The sequence below is a fragment of the Petaurus breviceps genome, unplaced genomic scaffold, assembly GCF_028583685.1.
Source record: "Petaurus breviceps papuanus isolate PSGF00001 unplaced genomic scaffold, PetGlider_PUasm1.0 90881, whole genome shotgun sequence".
NCBI classification, from domain to species: domain Eukaryota; kingdom Metazoa; phylum Chordata; class Mammalia; order Diprotodontia; family Petauridae; genus Petaurus; species Petaurus breviceps.
The window spans coordinates 6,342,914-6,361,285 of record NW_027187369.1 but is presented as its reverse complement, the minus strand read 5'-3'; the positions used below and the strand labels follow the sequence as shown (position 1 = coordinate 6,361,285).

General features: G+C 43.3%; 1 protein-coding gene across 3 annotated transcripts in view; it reads right to left on the bottom strand.

The window, feature by feature from the left end:
• OCRL (OCRL inositol polyphosphate-5-phosphatase) overlaps window positions 1-18,372 on the bottom strand; it is a 55,140-nt gene that overhangs the window by 9,787 nt on the left and 26,981 nt on the right. For all 3 annotated transcript variants that reach the window (XM_069074045.1, XM_069074044.1, XM_069074046.1), the window contains exons 13-17: window positions 17,218-17,327; window positions 15,208-15,343; window positions 8,319-8,429; window positions 7,663-7,828; window positions 6,427-6,662 (exon numbers count right to left, since the gene is read on the bottom strand). In XM_069074045.1, the coding sequence (XP_068930146.1) occupies window positions 6,427-6,662; window positions 7,663-7,828; window positions 8,319-8,429; window positions 15,208-15,343; window positions 17,218-17,327 (759 nt within the window). The remainder of the gene's footprint in view (window positions 1-6,426; window positions 6,663-7,662; window positions 7,829-8,318; window positions 8,430-15,207; window positions 15,344-17,217; window positions 17,328-18,372) is intronic.

Sequence of the window (18,372 nt, the reverse complement as noted above, 5' to 3'; positions counted from 1 at the left end):
CACACACACACACACACACACACACACACACACACACACACACACACTCTCTCTCTCTCTCTCTCTGAATTTTTTCTATATATGCTAGAAGAATCAGTCCCAGGGAAACTTACTCTGAGTAATTATTATAAAAAAAATGTATTTTTGGCTTTTTTTAATGGGGGGAAAAACCCATCAGCAATCCCTGGCTTAACACCCCCATCTATAAATGGCTAACTGGGTATGTATGACCTTAACCAGTTGGCCCTAGGAACTTTCTTTCCCTCTTGCCCACTGAAGACCGCATTTCTGCCTATCCATTCTCACCTCACTGAGGTACTGGTCTGAGTATATCTACAGCAACAGGACCAAGGTGACCAAGATTGAAAGAAGGTGGAAAATCCTCCAAGAAATCATTCTTCTTCCCCCAACACGTCACTACCACCATTGCTCCAACCCAAAAGCTGGGCATCCCCATGTAATCTCTTTGTCTCCCCTCCTTCCAGTGGCCCACTAGGCTGGTTGACTCTTGGCATTTAATCTAACTTCAGTGCTTTTAAGTATCCCAAGGTCCACCATTCTCACTTATTTTCCACCTTTGCCTTTCTCTACAGAGAGGACTTAAGTGAAAAAAGATAAGGGAGGCAGGAAGCCAACAGAAAAAGGCATGAACCTTGTTAGTCCCATTTCTTCTGTTGTAAAAACCCTTAGAAAACATCAAATGGGTTGTGGGGGTTTTTCAGGCACAGAAAAACAGGGGAGAAACTGGTTGTAAGCAACAGGTGATAACAGTGGAAAGAGAAGTGGGTAGATCAATTACTAGGAGTCTCAGAAAAAGAAAGGGGTAATAGGGAACCCACCCAGATTGAGAACATTGTGCAAGCCAAAGGTTCCCCCCAGATCTCTTGTAGCTGCCATTCTTAGTTTGGAGTTGGGAGAGTCTTATGGCTTTGGCTCAGTTGGTGGGGGAAGTGGGTTCTGAGCACCTCCAGTTGGAATTCCACATGAATTTCCCCAAAAAGATGCTGTCAGACATGGCAATTGGTTCTATAGTACCAGTACTGGCAGTACCAACACAACATTAGCCTTCCTTCAAGTATATCATTAAATTTTCTGGGAGCTGCCTTGGGAACCCAACCACTGGGTATGGTAACAAAAGGAAAACCCATTAGACTGTCTCTTATTAGTTCATGACAAGTGTGAAGATACCAAAGGGTCCCTCTACTTGTAACCAAAAAACCTGCCCAACAAGAACTCAGGGACATTTTCATCAACGAATTAAGCCAATCAGTATTGAATACCTACTATGTGTACCTGTTGCATTAGCATGCTGTAAAGAAATATGAGATGTGTCCTGAGCTAAAAAAAATATCAACTAAGACACCTACATACACATTCTAGAACTAATGACTAATGATACCAATCAGTAAATGCCAACTGAGTGATAAGGCAACATGTTCGCCTATAAGACTTTTGAGGATTAGAGATGAAAGGGACCTCAGAAGCCAACTAATCTCTCATCAGAGGAAACTGAGACCCAGGCAGGGGAAGTGATATGTTCAAGGTCACAATAGGATCATAGTTCTAGAACCAGAAGAGACCTTAGAAGTCACCTAGTCCAACTCTGTCACTTTAAAGAGGGGGAAACTGAGGCAAAAAAAGAGGAAATGATTTGTCCAAGATCACGTAGCTGGGAAGTGGTAGAGTAGGGATTTGAACTGATGTCCTCTAACTTACCCAGTCTTTTCAACACATGGTGGCATTTCAGTGTCGATGGTCACTTTTAAGTAGTCTTGAAAGAAGGCTAAGATTTTGAGAAAAAGGGGGAAGGGGTGGGCCAGCCATTCTAAGCAAGAGGAATGGCATGACCATGGGCAAAGGTGGTGAGGTAAAGACATATAAGGCAACATCCAGAAGCCACTGTGACTAGTTTCACTGGAAATTGTGGTATAGGTAGAGGAGTAGTGGGAGACTAGGCAGAAAAGGTAGCTTGGAGCCATGATACAGAGAGCCTATGATGCCAGATTAAGCAGTCTGAACTGTGAGCAACGGGCAGCAGCCCAGAAACATTTTGAGCCAGAGGGTGATATGATTAAAGCAGTGCTTTAGAAATATTAATCCAAAGATGGGATGCAAGCTGGATTAAAAAGAAGAAGAGGACAGAAGGAAGAAAACTAGTTGGGAGGCAAACTGTACACAAAGGAAGTGTGAAATGAATGATCACAGGGGGGTGAGAGAAGGGCAAGAACTCTTAAATTCCTAGAACAAGACATGTACTCCTGTTGCTTTTCATTTTCCTTGTTTGTTTTAGCCTGGGGCTATAAGGAAGTGAGCTAGGAGTGAAGATGGCTAGGAAGAGGATTGATATGAAAAAGTCACATCAATGAATGAATGGAGAACGGACAGAGTTTGGTGATTATCTTGGAGGGGAGGGAGGGTGAAGACAGCAGCTATTCTGTCAAAAGCCCATATGTCTGGGAAGAGGCAAGGAGAAAATAGGGAGAAGTTCAATATTAGACTCAAGCCTGAAAAAGGAAACTGCTATGTGACCAATCAACAGCCTACTCTGGGGTCCATAAGGTGCCCAATAAGGTCCCTTTCACTTAGTCAAGGAAGGGTAGGTCAGATTTGTTAAGGGAGGCCTAAGTGGTCACCACACAGCACAAATGACACTTCCCAGCACAAAGCTGCCCAGCCAGTGGTCTGTGGCCTATGAAAGAACTGCTCCCCAGGACGGGCCACCGGCTGGGCAGTATTGTGCTTCGGAGTGTCGTTTGTGCTGTGTGGTGACCACTTAGGCCTTCCTTAACAAATCACAGTTACACGGACGATGGTTTTTTTAGTACATGAAATCTCATACTTGAACAATGTGAATCCGACTTCAAAACACAAAAGCAAAACAGCTCTTGGAAATCAAAGCTCTCTAACTATAAACAGAAGAAGTGGGGAATGAGGGGTCAGGTGGGTCGGAGAAAAAGTAAATAGATACTGAAGGAACTTGGAGCTAAAAGTTCATCTCTCAGTGCTTTTTTATTCTTATTCCCTTCCTAAGGGACTCCTCTTTCTCCCCTAAATGGTTCGGCTACCTATTCCTCAACCATTTTTTCCCCCTTGGGGTCATCCAAATGAGCCAAATCCACTCCAATCCTTCCATCAGGCTCTAGTCATCTCATTCCCAGTTTACAATAACTTCTCCCCACAAGACCGTCTGGCACAGTATGCTGAGAACTGCCCTTGGAATCAGGCAGACCTAGGTTCCATGTCCTGTTTCTGACACATACTAGTTATGTGACTTCATGGAAAGCACTTAACTTCCCACTGGTCTTGGCAACTGAGAGAAGCAACATGCACTGGTAGAGGGAATTTCCTCATCTGGGAGTTCTTGATATCAGTGAAACGACATCTCTTTCCTCCTCATGAAATCCCTCATTTCTAGCCTGCCTCCATTTCTCAGTCAATCAAATGCTTTCTATTTATAAGGCACTGTGCTAAATGCTGGTGATACACATTGACGCCAAACAAAAACAATCCAACCTAGTTCCTGCTCTTGTGGAGCTTGTGGTCTGGTGGGGGTAGGCATCACCCGACTAAACCAGGGCATGAACCTCATGCTGCCCAAGATGGAGCCCAGACATCACGTAGCCTGGGTGTACTGAATGAATGTTGGAAAAGGAGGAGGAGCTTCTGCAGTCTCCCATAAACAGAAAAGACACAGATTGTTTTTGTCAGAAAAAATTAGAAGACACCTACACTCATCTGTCTTTTCTAAACTTGAACTTGCTAGGAATGGCCTAATCAATCAATCAACATTTATTTATTAAGCACCTATTATGTGCCAGGCACTGTTCTAAGTGCTGGGGATAGACAAAAAGAGGCAAAAGACAGTCCCTGACCCCACAGAGCTGCCAATCTAATGGGGGACACAACATGCAAATAAATATCTACCAAGCAAGCTACATACAATGGCCTAAGTCACAGGCACCATGAAAGGTGATTAAGAACACTGTTCTTGGGGCAGCTAGGGGGTGTCGTAAATAGAGCACTGGCCCTGGAGTCAGGAGGACCTGAGTTCAGATCTGCCTCAGACACTTAACACTTACTAGCCATGTGACCTTGGGCAAGTCACTTCACCCCAACTGCCCTGCCTTCCCCCTCCAAAAGGCCAAAAAAAAAAGAGAAAAAAAAAAAAAGAACACTGGTCAGAAAACAGAGACTCTAGACCCGTGGGGAAAAGAGCTTTATCTTGTTTTTTTGCATCCACATCTTTTTTTTTTTCTTTAAATTTTATTTTAAAGCAATTGGGGTTAAGTAACTTGCTCAAGGTTACACGGCCAGTTATTTCTGGGTGTGGTGCTGAGTATCTGAGCCTGGATTCGATCCCCAGGTCATCCTGACACTGGAGCCGTTGCTCTCACTCGCTGAGCCACCTGGCCACCCCTAAGCAACTGGGGTTAAGTAACTTGCTTAAGGTTACACAGCCAGGAGTTTCTGGGTGGGTGCTAAGTGTCTGAGCCCAGATTCGATCCTCAGGTCATCCCAACTCTGGGGCTGGTGCTCTTACTCGCTGTGCTACCTGGCCGCCCCATGCATCCACATCTTAAAGCACAGTACGCCAGCTTCTGATACTACTACCTCATAACATTTACCTACCTTCTTATGACTGGGAACATGAAAAATATTAAGACCTAAAGGCAAATGTTTCAGAAGGTCATATCAAGTCAATTGACAGGATGGGAATGTGAAGTATTAAAGACAGCTCACAAGTAATCTTAGATTTGCTCTCTGCTGCCAAACATTAACTCGAATCACTTAGCACTGAAACATGGCCCCTGTTAAGGGAGAATGCAGGAATTGAAGAATATTGAATATTATGAGCTGTCAAGTGAATGAAAATACCAAAGCCCACACTCTGGAAGGAGAAAGACTAGCAGAATGCAGGTTATAACTAAACAGTGATTTTCACCAGAACTCTATTTAAAAGAATTCTCTTTCTAAGGATTGGGAGATCATTTAAGCAGAATATACTTTAGCTCACCCTTTCCTTTATAAAGAAGGGCCAAAGACCAAAGAGCCAGCAGGTTAGGCTGTGAATGAATACCCTTACATATTAGGCTTAACTCTTGGACCCAATAGCATTTTACTGCTTGGTAATAGGAATGGTGTCTTTGTGGTGGCTGAACTTCAGGGGAGAATGAGTGCCAACGGAGGAGTACACCAGTGTGGGTGGCTTCCCAGCTTTTACCAATCAAAAATAAAGCTGGGAAAGGATCTTTATTAAATGACATCACTGGCATTCTAAATGGTGAAGTCTTAAATGTGAAAGAAAGATATTGAGATGGAAGAAAACAGGTATGAGGAGAAATAAATGGACGATGTTGGACTCTGATGTGCTGAGGGAAATCATTCTCTTTCAAACAGGATTAAAGAACCCTGTTGCAGCAGTAAGAATGTTATAGGGAAATAAAGAAACTTCAAGGAAGGATATAGGGATTGGACTGAAGGGTTTTGATCTATTTGAGTCACAGCTGAAACACTATGGCAACAGAACAGACTATCCACAAACTACCCCCAGACAAGTCAGCTGCCTGCTGCTGCACCTTCTCTTGGCCAAGCCAATCATTTGCTACAGCTGTGCCAAATGCTTAAGCCTGAATGTTAATGTCATGTTTGGCCATCATTTCACCTTATTTAGTCTGGGTCAAGACCAAGAGTTCCCTTTTGGAGCCAGAAGAGGTATGTAGAAAAACCTAAGACCATTTACAAAGAGGAGAAAAGTTCCTTATTAAAGTCTTTATCAATTTTCTAATATCCAGGATAAGTAACACTTTCATAATCAGCTTCATCATGGTTTGACTGGAGAAAGAGAGTAACTCTCTTTTAAGCAAGCTACATACTCAATGGTCCCTACTCTAGAAAACCACCTGGGTTCATTAGAGAGAGTGAATGATAGCCAAGAGAAAAACAGGCTTAGAAGAGTTCTTAGAAGGCAACAGTTAGAAGACCTCATTTCTAGTCCTGGTTCTAACATGGATTTGCCAGGAGATGTTAACTGAGTTACTGTGTCTATTCCCCAGCATGCTCACCTGCACAGATTTCTGCACTGGGAACATGGTTAGGCTGTGAATGAATACCTACCCTAGAAGGCTGTTGGGAGACTACTCAAGATAACATATGAGGAAATGCTTTCTTTGAAATGGGAAGGCTTAAATTTCATTCACTGGGGTTAGCATTGTCAAATCATACTACCCGCCCAGCCCCAGATACACATTACGACCTTTTGTTTCCCTCTATTCTTACTGGCTTTGAAGTCACCTTAGAATTATGTTATTAATCCAAGGCTGGAAGGGAACAAAACCAGACAATGTCAAAGATCGATGCAAGACCACTGGCACAAGGAGGGGAGATTTAAAGCACGGTAAATGTTCCTCTTGTAGGAATGCTCCTTACCAGGTCGATGAGTTGGGTAATAGGAACTTCTCGAATTGGTCTTTTCATTCGGCACAAAGCTTCCAAGGATGTGCCAAAGCAGCTTGGGAGGTAACTTCCACTGATGGTCAAGAAGTAATCTTTGCCTCGGTCCAAGTGAAGGACAAGAATATCTTCAATCTTATCTTCTCCTGAATTGAGGATTGTCACTGAGTCTTTACTGACATAGACGTCCAAGGAAATGTCGATTGTTTCATCTGAAATGAGGTAGACAGAGCTTGGCTATGCAAACTTCCAGAGGAAAAGCAATAAGAATCTCTAAAAGAAGAAATGTGAACTATTAACAACTGTATGAAAAAACCCTCCAAATTGCTAATAAGACCAACTCGGAGGTCTCACCTGATACCCAGCCAACTGGCAGAGATAATAAAGGACAGAAACAAAGTAGGATGGGTTGTGGAAACAGAGGCACATGAATACCACTGTGTGTGGGCCTTGGAATCAGTGCACTTGCTCTAGGAAAATGATTGGGAACTATCTTAGTAAATGCCATTGGGAACTATGTTATAAAAGTAATTCAACTGTTGAAACCCTTTGATACTGCTACTGGGTATATGTATCCCAAGGAGGTCAAAGACAAATTGGGAAAAATCCTAATACCAAAATATTCATAGAAAGACTTTTTTGTAGTAACAAAACAACTGGAAACAAAGGAGGCATCCATTGACTGGGCAACTGTTGAAGAAACTGTGGTGTAGAAACATAATGGCACATTATTGTACTCATATCAGAAACACAGAGAAATAAGATTTGCTCAACTGAGGAGAACCAGGAGAAAACAGACAATAATAACGATAACACCATTAAAAGATCAATCAGACCAATGTTGACACCAGAATGTTCATGTCACTATAATGATGAGAGAAAAGAGGTGGTGGATTATGGGTACAGGATAAGGCATATGCTATCAGACATGGTCAATGTGTTGCTTTGTTTAGCTTAACGTTTATCCTTCTGTTACAAGGAAGGGTTCTATTTTTAGGGAAGGATAGAGGGATATATATGGATGTGCTAGAAAGTTATAGCAATGTAAATAAAATTAAAAGCAAAAACTATAATAGGTAGAGGTTAGAAACACAAAACATCACCGCTGTGAACAAAAGGAAGTGAAATAAGAGCCAGAGCTAGAAAAGGCAAGGGAAAGAAATGTCCGGCAGTCTTGTGCCACGTGTGCCAAAGATAAGGGAAGGAACTCACTTGGTTCTAAGCAGCCCTCAGAGGGCTCAGCCCGAAGCCAGGGCTTGCAGTATTGTCTGTCACTGAGCTTAGGGATGAAGGAAAAATGACATGGCACTTGGCCATTGTTGGTAACCTGGAACTTCTGCTTCTGCAGCTGACGGAATTTCACCTTCTCAAATACAAACTAGGGAATGAAAAAAAGGCATAAATAAATAATTCATGTCATCAACAGGGGAAACACAACTGTGCCAGCAGCTTCAAAGAGGTTCTAGGTAATGGGCAAGAGAGCTAGTCTTTGCTAAATGTGTTGCTACTAGCCAGGCTCCATAAGTAAGCCGAGACCATGCCCTCCCACATGCTTCCTCTGCTACATGTCTCCCTATTAGCTCTATAACTGACTACCTAAATAGAGGCTGGGAGTGCAGAATAATCGGGGCAGGTATGCACGTTGGTTAGCATAACTAACTGGATGGGCCTAGTCAATACTATCTCTCTAGGTCACCACTCTTGGTGTCTCAAGAGCCTCTCAACAGAGTCACCTATTGCTAGTGGCCCTGTGACCAAATCCAGCTTCTAGGTTTCTACTCCCCAGTCTTTAAAAGGGAAGTAATCCCAGTTTCCTCTGGGCTAGCCAGCATATATGGCATGCAAAGAAGGCACATGATCCTACTCACTTCCCTCTTGCTGAGTTCTAATGAAGGAAGAAAATCATTTTCCATTCTATCCATGATGCGAACGCTGTCCTCAAATACCTTCCTGTATCTTCTGTCATCCACAACCTTCACCTGAAAGAAAACAGGCCACTTTTCAGTTTCATCCTCCTCCTATACCTCACTGCCTCCAAGCCTTCAAACAATCCTGAAATGATCATTGAGGCAAATGCCTGGATGACACTGAGCCCTACAGACACCCCTTTAAGATAAACACGGTGGCTGGCACTTACCCGGCTGCCTGTGAATTAAAACTTCAAATGATGGAGAAAGTGGATAATAATCAACTATTCCAGACAATATTTTTCCTACATTTTTCAGTAAAAGAAATATGACATGGCAAAAGTGAGTTGGCGAGTAAGCCAGAGTGACACCAGCTGGTCTGACATGTACTAGGCGCTGCTGTCATTATTATGGTTTATAATAACACTGATAATGAGTGCTAATACTAAGAGAGAGGCAAGGGGCAACTAAGTGGCGCAGTGAATAGAGCACCAGCCCTGCAGTCAGGAGAACCTGAGTTCAAATCCAGCCTCAGACACTTAACACTTACTAGCCGTGTGACCTTGGGTAAGTCACTCAACCCCAATTGCCCTGCCTTCCCCCCTCCAAAAAACAAAGAAAAAATATGTATTTAGGGGTGGCTAGGTGGCACAGTGAATAGAGCACTGACCCTGGAGTCAGGAGCACCTGAGTTCAAATTCGGCCTCAGACACTTAACACACAAAAACTAGCTGTGTGACCTTGGGCAACTCACTTAATCCCAATTGCTCTGCCTTCCCCCCTCCAAAAAGAAAAAAAAAGAGAGGCAGCGTGGTACAGTGGAATACTAAAGTGAGTCCTGACTACACACTTAGGTGAATTCATACAAACTATTTAACCTCTCTGGGCCTCAGTTTTTTCATTTGTAAAATGGGAATAATACAAGTTGTCCTATCTACCTCACAGGGTTGTTGTGAGCCAAATGTGCTCTGGAAACCTGCGAGGAAAGATTTCCATGAACCTTAAAGCAGTACAGAAATGTGAACTATTACGATGGTTAGAGGGTTAGAGCAAGGGTAAGGACCCTCTAGGTCCTCAAGTGTGGCTCTATGACTGAACCCACGCTTCACAGAACAAATCCTCTTAAAAGGATTTGTTCTGTAAAACTTGGATTCCATCAAAAGGACTCACCCAAGGACCTAGAAGGCAAACGGGTGGCCTTGAGGCCACAGGTTCCCTACCCCTGGATTAGACAATAGGGCAAATGGTTAGAGGAAGCAACACACTGGTCTCTGTGGATGAACCAAGATGCATGACATTATTCAAATTTTCAAAAATAGATCCTATAAATCATACTAGAATAAAATCCTGATGACAGACCAACAAATTGTGGTCAACAAATGGGGAAACATTCTCCCATTTGCTAAGGTTGGTAACAAAGCACAGCTTATTGATACGGTTATTGCATTCAATAACAACTTCACATTAACCAATGGCCAAAAGAAATCGGTGGCCTGGGGCAGCCAGGTAGCACAGCGAGTAAGAGCACTGGCCCCAGTGTCGGGATGACCTGGGATCGAATCCAGGCTCAGACACTTAGCACCCACCTAGAAATACCTGGCCGTGTAACCTTGAGCAAGTTACTTAACCCCAATTGCTTTAAAAAATAAAATAAAATAATAAAAAAAAGAAATCGGTGGCTTTGGTAGGTTCTAAAGCCAGTGGAAGAATAGTGAAGTCAAGGCAGCTACTTAAACGAGTAGGATGGTCTCCCATCCAAGCTGAGTAAGTTAGAGAAGTAGAGCTAGGTCAGTGAAAGCAGACTACCCCCAAATCTGCATTGCTTCTCCCACCTTGGCACCTTGGCACAGGCTGAAACATTATCTCTCTTCACCTCGGCCTCTCAGGATCCCCTCTCAAGGTTCAGCTCAGGTAGTATGCCTCCCACCCAAGGCTTTTCTTGCCCCTTCCCAGACCCAAATGACTTTGTATTTCCTCAGCTGTGTAGAGGCTGTACCCTAAGAATAGAAGTGACCTGAGGATAGAGAATGTTTGGTTTTTGTGCCAGTGCCTGGCATGGAGTAGGCACTTAATAAATGTTTACGAAATTGAATTTAAAAAGTAGTATTATTGGGGCGGCCAGGTAGCACAGCGAGTAAGAGCACCGGCTCCAGTGTCAGACTGACCTGGAGATCGAATCCCGGGCTCAGACACTTAGCACCCACCCAGAAACACCTGGCCGTGTAACCTTGAGCAAGTTACTTAACCCCAATTGCTTAGGGGCGGCCAGGTGGCTCAGCGAGTAAGAGCACCGGCTCCAGTGTTGGGACGACCTGGAGATCAAATCCCGGGCTCAGACGCTCAGCACCACACCCAGAAATAATAACTGGCCGTGTAACCTTGAGCAAGTTACTTAACCCCGATTGCTTAAAAAAAAAAAAAGTAGTATTATCACACTGGCCCTGGAGTCAGAAGTACCTGAGTTCAAATCCAGCCTCAGACACTTAACACAAAAACTAGCCATGTGACCTTGGGCAAGTCACTTAACCCCAAATTGCCCCTCAAAAAAAAAAAGTACTATTATCCCTAGATATGTGTGACAGTGTTAGGAGACTTCAATTCCAACAAGACATGACTGTGATATGTTTCTTCACTAGGACCCCTCCTGTAATAATGTATTAAGGCCAATTTTATTGAGCTGTAGGCTCAGGTCACAGCATTTCTGGAAGACCATTGAAGCTACTGAGGGGGTGCCATATGCATCAGTGGAGGGACTAAATCACACATCTTTGAAGTATTTGAAGAAGCATTTTAACTGGAGCACCTCATACTTCTTACAATAAATGTAATCTTTTTGTTCACACAACTCTTCGAGGTAGCAAGGGCAAGGAATATTGCACCCATTTTATTGATAAAGAAATAGCTATGAGAAAGGTTAAGGGACGAGCTTGAAAGCACATAGCTCCTTGGGTCTGGCTTCCTTCCTACTAAAATGGACCTGCTTTGAGGAGGGGCTTGGAAGCTTTCAGTCCTTGAGTTAATTTTCTATGGCCTACAACAAGTATCTCCTGGGCATCCCCTCTTCCCTCTGCTAACAGCCATGAAGATGATTCATCTTGAAAGTCCTCTGCACTAACAGCTTTGCAGATGGAGATGTTACTCTAAAAGGCAAACCTTTTCCTCCTTTGGTAGATTTCTGTGGGACGAGGGATCAGAGCATTATTAAATTCAACATCCAGGTAGGGAAGAAAAAAAATTAAAGAATTTCCTCACTAATTCCATTTTAGAAAAGGAAAATATGGCAAAATACAGGTAGGTGTTATTGGGAAAGTAAAGTATTAGGGTGGAATTTTCAAAGTCAGTCTCACAAGAGGCCTACAGTCTATTTTAAAATTCCGTATTAATAGCCCAACACACATTTCTATCAAAAGTATTCGGTACTAAAAAACAACTTTCCTCCCCCCAAAATGAACCCCCACCCCCTACCCCGATCACTGACTGGCAAATTCAAAGACCCTATTATAGGGGAAAAGGTACTTTTCAAAACCTGGACAGTTAACAAAGAGAAGTTTGCAAGATTTGACAGGTGAGAAATGCGAAATTAGGACAAATAACTTGGAGCATGGTAATGAGATGCTTTAAAACGAGCAAGGGTGGGGCGGCCAGGTAGCACAGCGAGTAAGAGCACTGGCCCTAGTGTCAGGATGACCTGGGATTGAATCCGGGCTCAGACACTTAGCACCACACCCAGAAATAACTGGCCGTGTAACCTTGAGCAAGTTACTTAACCCCAATTGCTTAAATAAATAAATGAATAAATAAATAAATAAAGACACAAAAAAAGCAAGGGGTAGAAGATGGCTACAGAATATTATGATGCAAGGACACGAACACCACATAGGGTCAGGCAAATGCTCTTCCAGCCCTGTGCTGTCTCTAACCGAGGGCACCAAGGGATGGATGCACTTGGGAGAACATGAGAATTAACACTCCCAAGGCTTTGTCTTCAGAATATCAAGGGTCCAGTCAGGAGACCTGGTTCTGACTCCTAGCTCCAACATTTAACAGCTGAGGAAGTCAGTTAATCTCTTGAGCCTCAGTTTCCTCCTCTGTGAAATGGGAATAACACTTGTACATAATACTTATCTTCCTGAACTGTTGTGAGGAAAGTACTTAGACCTTAAAGTGCTAGAAGGGTAAGATGATGGTTACTCTAGACCAACTTCTCAGCTGGATTTAATGATTGAAGGTAGGCCCGGGGATAAAAAGAGAAAGCAGGAGGGGTGGCTAGGTGGCGCAGTGAGTAAAGCACTGACCCCAGAATCGGGAGGACCCGAGTTCGGTTCCGGCCTCAGACACTTAACACCCACACAAAAAAAACTACCCGTGTGACCTTGGGCAAGTCACTTAACCCCAACAGCCCTCCGAAAGGCAAAAAAAAAAAAAAAACACGCAGGAAGCAGGAGAGAGGGTCTGGGCTAGATAGGTGTCAGTCTCCTTAGTGTTCTTCCTTCTCCCCTTCCCTTCCACTGGACTACATCAGGTACTTGCCAAACCAGAAATTAAATACTTCTGACTCCTTGCCTCTTGATCCTGGCCACTCCACTATGCCTGTGATGCCCACCTACAACAGCAGCAGCCCCTTTCTCTTGGTCATGAATGACATGAGGCTAGAACTTTTATTCTCTAACTGCCATGCGTAAGCACCCTAGGCAGGATGCTATGGTTTCTCCAAAGAACTGGCTTACTTTCCTTTCATGTAACCCAAGGCAGACAGTCAATCTGTACCCCTAGGCTGTATCTGTACCCAAGGCTGATGTCAATTCTATATCCCTAATGTCCACAGACCCATCACTGGGGCCTAGAAGAAAAGAGGCCTGAAGAGAAACTCTGGATCTCTGTCTCTTAAGGATTGAGTGAAGGAGACTGAGAGGAGGTGTGTCTTGCAATGAGTCAAGTAGGGATAACCCCTGCCCAGCGCCTCAGTGGATGAACTTGGTTCATTTTTTAAAATCTGTGCCTTTGTATATGTAGGTTTTGAGGGGAGGAGAGCTAGAGAAAGTAGATTCTCTTCTGTTCCTTAGGACATTTAGCTCATTCAGGAAGGCCCCCTTCCCATTTGAACTGGCCAAAAGTAGGAGACTGAAAAATATTTTAATTTTTATAATTGTTTTTCATTTGAAAAGCAGATGATTTGAATCTTTTATAGTTTTCTCGTCTTAGAAAGGAAAGCAAACCCCTCCCAAGTGGTTTTTACTTAGGAAGATCGGGGGACTTTAGAGCATTACAAAATAGAAGAATGATGCTTGTGTGCTGTCCACCATTATTTTCTGCATATCAAGAGGTAACAGCAGAATGTCCTGAACCCTAAGCTAACTTGCAGGCAGCCACGTGGACACATGCTATACACTCAGGGTACCACACTTTGTAATGGCAGGATGAGAAGGGCCAGCATTCTCCTCTGTAGAGATGTCACCCCACAATATCCCAACTCTCGATCCTGGCCCAGGCTAGGTTCAGATCCATCCAAGGTTTGTTCTGTAAACTTGGTTCACTACAGGACCCCTTATGTATGCATATGTTTCCAAGTCACATCCCTGAATCTAGCCCAGTGCCAAACCAGGCTGCAAAGAAGGTGGCAGGGGTGCAAGACCTTTGTCTAGCTACATTTCTCTGCATATTTTCCTCTAGGATTGAGCTCAAATTTCCAGGGCAACATGGCTTGCATATAATAACACTACCATTGTACAGTAAAAAGGCCTCTGGATTAGGAATCAGAAGATCTGACTTAACCACACAGTAGTCATATGACCCTGGGCAAAGCACTTAACCTCCCTTGGCCTCAAGTTTCCTCTTTTACTTATATCTGTCACAGAGCTATAAAAATCAAATAGGATGATATATGTGAAAGTACTGTAAAGCACTATACAGAAGGCAGAAATATTACCTCCTCAGCTCTGTGTTACTCATCCTGCTGGGGCCCTATATCAGGACCAAATTGGGTCTCCCAATGGGGCTTCATCCCAGACCAGACCCATACCCTTGGAGGGTTTTGGCTGCCTAGAAACCACCCATATGACAGAGGCAGGTTTCCCTGGCTGGCTGGCATGTTCCATGCCCTTTGGAGGTGCTGAAATATGAGAGTTGATCACAGGCCTTTGAAAACTTCTAACTCCTTTTGAATAGGAACTGTAAGACTGTTGAAGGGGGGGGGGGCAGAGAGAATGAGAGCTCTGTTTCAATGAAGTCACAAGGTCATAAGACTTCGAGCTAAGAGGTACCCTTGAGCTTACTAAATTCAGATTCTTAATCTTTAATGTTTAGTGTCTGGTAAGACATGGGTCTTTCTCAGAATCCTATCTGTCAATGTATAAAACAAAATACACATAATTACAAAGGAAACCAATTCTATTGAAATATGTTGATCAAAATCTTAAGAAAACAACTTCAAAGACCCCAAGTTAAGAATCCCTGACCTAGTTCAACCCTCAATGTTTTATGGAACAGGAAACTGAAGCCCAGAGAAGGGTAATGATTTTTTTCAAGATCAAACAGCTCAGTGGAGGGGTAGGATTTGATCCCTAGGTCTGACTTGTCCCTTCTGCCGTGTCCCTTCTACCACACCACACCATGCTGCTTCCCAGGGGACCCAGACAACATTTATGAGGTCCAAGTTAGGAGAACATTCATACTACTATGATATGCATCTCTTTTAAACACTGCTGGCACATCTACTCCTCAGTCTTTAATTCTGAAATTAATTCCCTGACTGGGAACCCCATTTGGATCTGAGTGAATTACTTCTGATCTTGATTAGGAACAAAGGAAGACATTTTGTTTGGTGAAAAAAAATGACCAAATATGCACTTACCCCAATGAGGAAGAGAGAACTGACGGGCTTGTGGTCACTAGTTTTAAGTTCCATGTGACTCCAGTATCGAAGCTGATTAATGTTAGTCCCTCTCCAAAGGATTCGGTCACACCATGCTGGAGTGCGACATTTCCCACTGCAATTAAGAGAATGAGCGCATCAACACCAGACTGGGTGAGCCCAATAGTCTATCCAGCCTGGCATCCCCTCTGCCTTGGCACACCAAAGGATATGCTGTGGGAAGTCACAATAGTGACATACCCTTGAGCACAAACCTAGCTCTCCCTTGTTCTATATATATGTACTATGTTGGCAGCAGAACAGAAGGAATCTGTCCATCCTAGACAACTAATCATGCCTCAAACCTGTTTCTCTAGAATGAGAAGCCTGGCCAACACACCATTCTTAGTAACAGGGACTTACTTGCCCCTTAACTTTGGGTTCACTGTCTCCAAATCTGGGATATAAAACTGAGAAGAAAGTTTTTGTGAAGTTATGACTTCTATATTCTCATAATCGAATACAAATTCAGAGATGTCAAACAAAAGTAAGAACATTTAACTTTGCCTGAAGCATATTCGAAGACCAGGGAAGGGGGCGGCCAGGTAGCACAGCAAGTAAGAGCACCGGCTCCAGTGTTGAGAAGACCTGGAGATCGAATCCCGGGCTCAGACACTCAGCACCACACCCAGAAATAACTGGCCGTGTAACCTTGAGCAAGTTACTTAACCCCAATTGCTTAAAAAAAAAAAAAAAAAGAAGACCAGGGAAGGGACCTAGTTCATCATCTACTGAGAGGAGAGGGAAACCTTTGCCCAGGATGTAGAAGGTGGCTACAGACCATGTGTACAGAAACAACAAAGTACAATAACAAGATCTTTTGAAATCACCTCAGGGGTGTTGTTTGTGTCTGTGTAATTCAATACTAGTGGCAGAATCATCACACCAATCCCTACTTAAGGAAGTCAAGCATGCCTGGGTGCCTGCCCCATCACTTCCACCTGAGGATTCTGGGTTCTATCAGATAGAAAACGGTGACCAACAAGGCTTTAAAGGGAAAAAGACAAAAATGTGGCAAGAACTTGTCTAAAGAGTAACCAAAGTCTGGAGGGGGCACGGATTAAAAGATCAGACCCTCCTAAGGAAGGCCTCCATTGCGCTCTGATCACCCAAATGCCTTTCCCCTTCACTCTTCTGGGAAACTCACAGCTATCACTCCTTCCCCACTCTGATACCCCCACACCCCAACCCTTGTAACAGTGATTCTGTCAAAGAATCAAAGATTTTGAGAAAAATCCAGAAGAGCAGCGGAAGGAGTGCTGTTAGTGGCAATGGATGAATAAGAAGGTAACAAACTGGGGTAGCTGGGTGGTGCAGTGAACAGAGCACCGGCCCTGGAGTCAGGAGGACCTGAGTTCAAACACCACCTCAGACACTTAACACACACACACACACACACATAAAAAAACTCCTTGGGTGAGTCACTTAACCCCAACTGCCCTACCTTCCCCACTCCAAAAAGCAAAACAATTAAATTAAATTAAATTTTAAAAAGGTAATAAACCTAGGCACATCTTTGGTGGTATTAAAATATGAGAAGGGACTGAGCAGGAACTGGAGGCATGGATTAGGCTTTCCCAATGTCACCAACGGAAAGAATGGTTTCTTCCTCACTTCCGCCCTATTATTTAACCAGTCCTTAAAAACCCAATTCTTGGGGCGGCTAGGTGACACAGTGAGTAAAGCGCCGGCCCCAGAGTCAGGAGGACCCGAGTTCGGTTCCAGCCTCAGACACTTAACACCCACACACAAAAAAAAAGAACTAGCTGTGTAACCTTGGGCAAGTTACTTAATCCCAATTGCCCTCCAAAAAAGCAAAAAAAATTAAAAAAAACCCCAATTCATCCAACAAAATCTACATAGATATTCTATTATATCCTTTTCACCACTGGCACTCTAGGGAGGGATTTAGCCTGTTTCAAAGGTACATGTCATCAGGCTTTAAATTACCTGGAATCCCATCTGTCTGTTTTTGGGTCAAACTTGTAGGTGGGCATAAACCGAATTTGGCCCTCTGTAAAGTCAGCAAATGCTTTCTTTTGAGAACGTTGAATGTTGAGCTAGAGATGGAAAGAAACATCATCTTAGTATACACTATTGCCAAGTTAATCACTATCCTCTCCTAGTTTTTTAAGGACCCATTTCTGTAGGCCCCAAAGCTCTCTGAAACAAAGACTATTGTTTTCCATCTTTCAAACCAACAGCTCCCATCTCATTCCAGGCATGAGTAGCATTCAGCCATTTCTCTGGGCTAATGGGGGTTAAGGATAAAATGGAAAAATTAAACCTCTGGCTTCCACCAATCATTTTTGCCTCTAGGGACTGAATCAAGTTTCAAGCTCCTCCTCAATCAATTATTTTTACCATGGTGATATACAAGTAGGAAAATTGATTAGTTTGAACTTTACTCTCTTTGCTTAGGAGAACAGAATGGCTAAAAGATGAACTGTGCAGCAGAAGAGAGAAAGAAAAGGGAAAGGGACATATCAATCCTAGAATTAACCGTAATATAAATGTGAAAGTAGAAGTTGACAAGGGAAGTCTATGTGCTTGTAAGGACAGGGATTAAGTCTATGTACTTTTAAGGACAGGGATTCAGAGAACAGAGAATGTTGGAGCCTATAAGGGACTTAGATAATCTAGCCCAATTCCCTCATTTTATAGCTTTCCCTCCAACCCTCTTAAATCTATTCAACCAACTGCCAAGTATTTATTAAGTTTTTATTATGTACTTCTAAGCTGAGAACCCCACCTCCTACTTTAGTGAAAAAAACATGACACTTTTCACTGATGGTTTCCTCTTCTCTCCTCGTCATCTCACATCATTCGGAAGTCTTCCTGCAACTTCTCCTTCAGCCCTTATCACCCCCACACTCACTTACCTTCAATGTCCCCCAGTCCACTATGCAGACAAACATGCCCATGGCTCCCCTCCCTTGATGTCCACTGCTAGTAGCTAGTATCCTCCATCTTACAATTAGTGCATCTACTTCCTCTTCCCTCATTATCTTCTAAGCTTTCTGTGGTCTGGCTTCTTACCTCATCATTCAACCGAACCTGCCCTCCCCAAAGTCACCGATGATGTTTTAATTGCCAAATCCAATG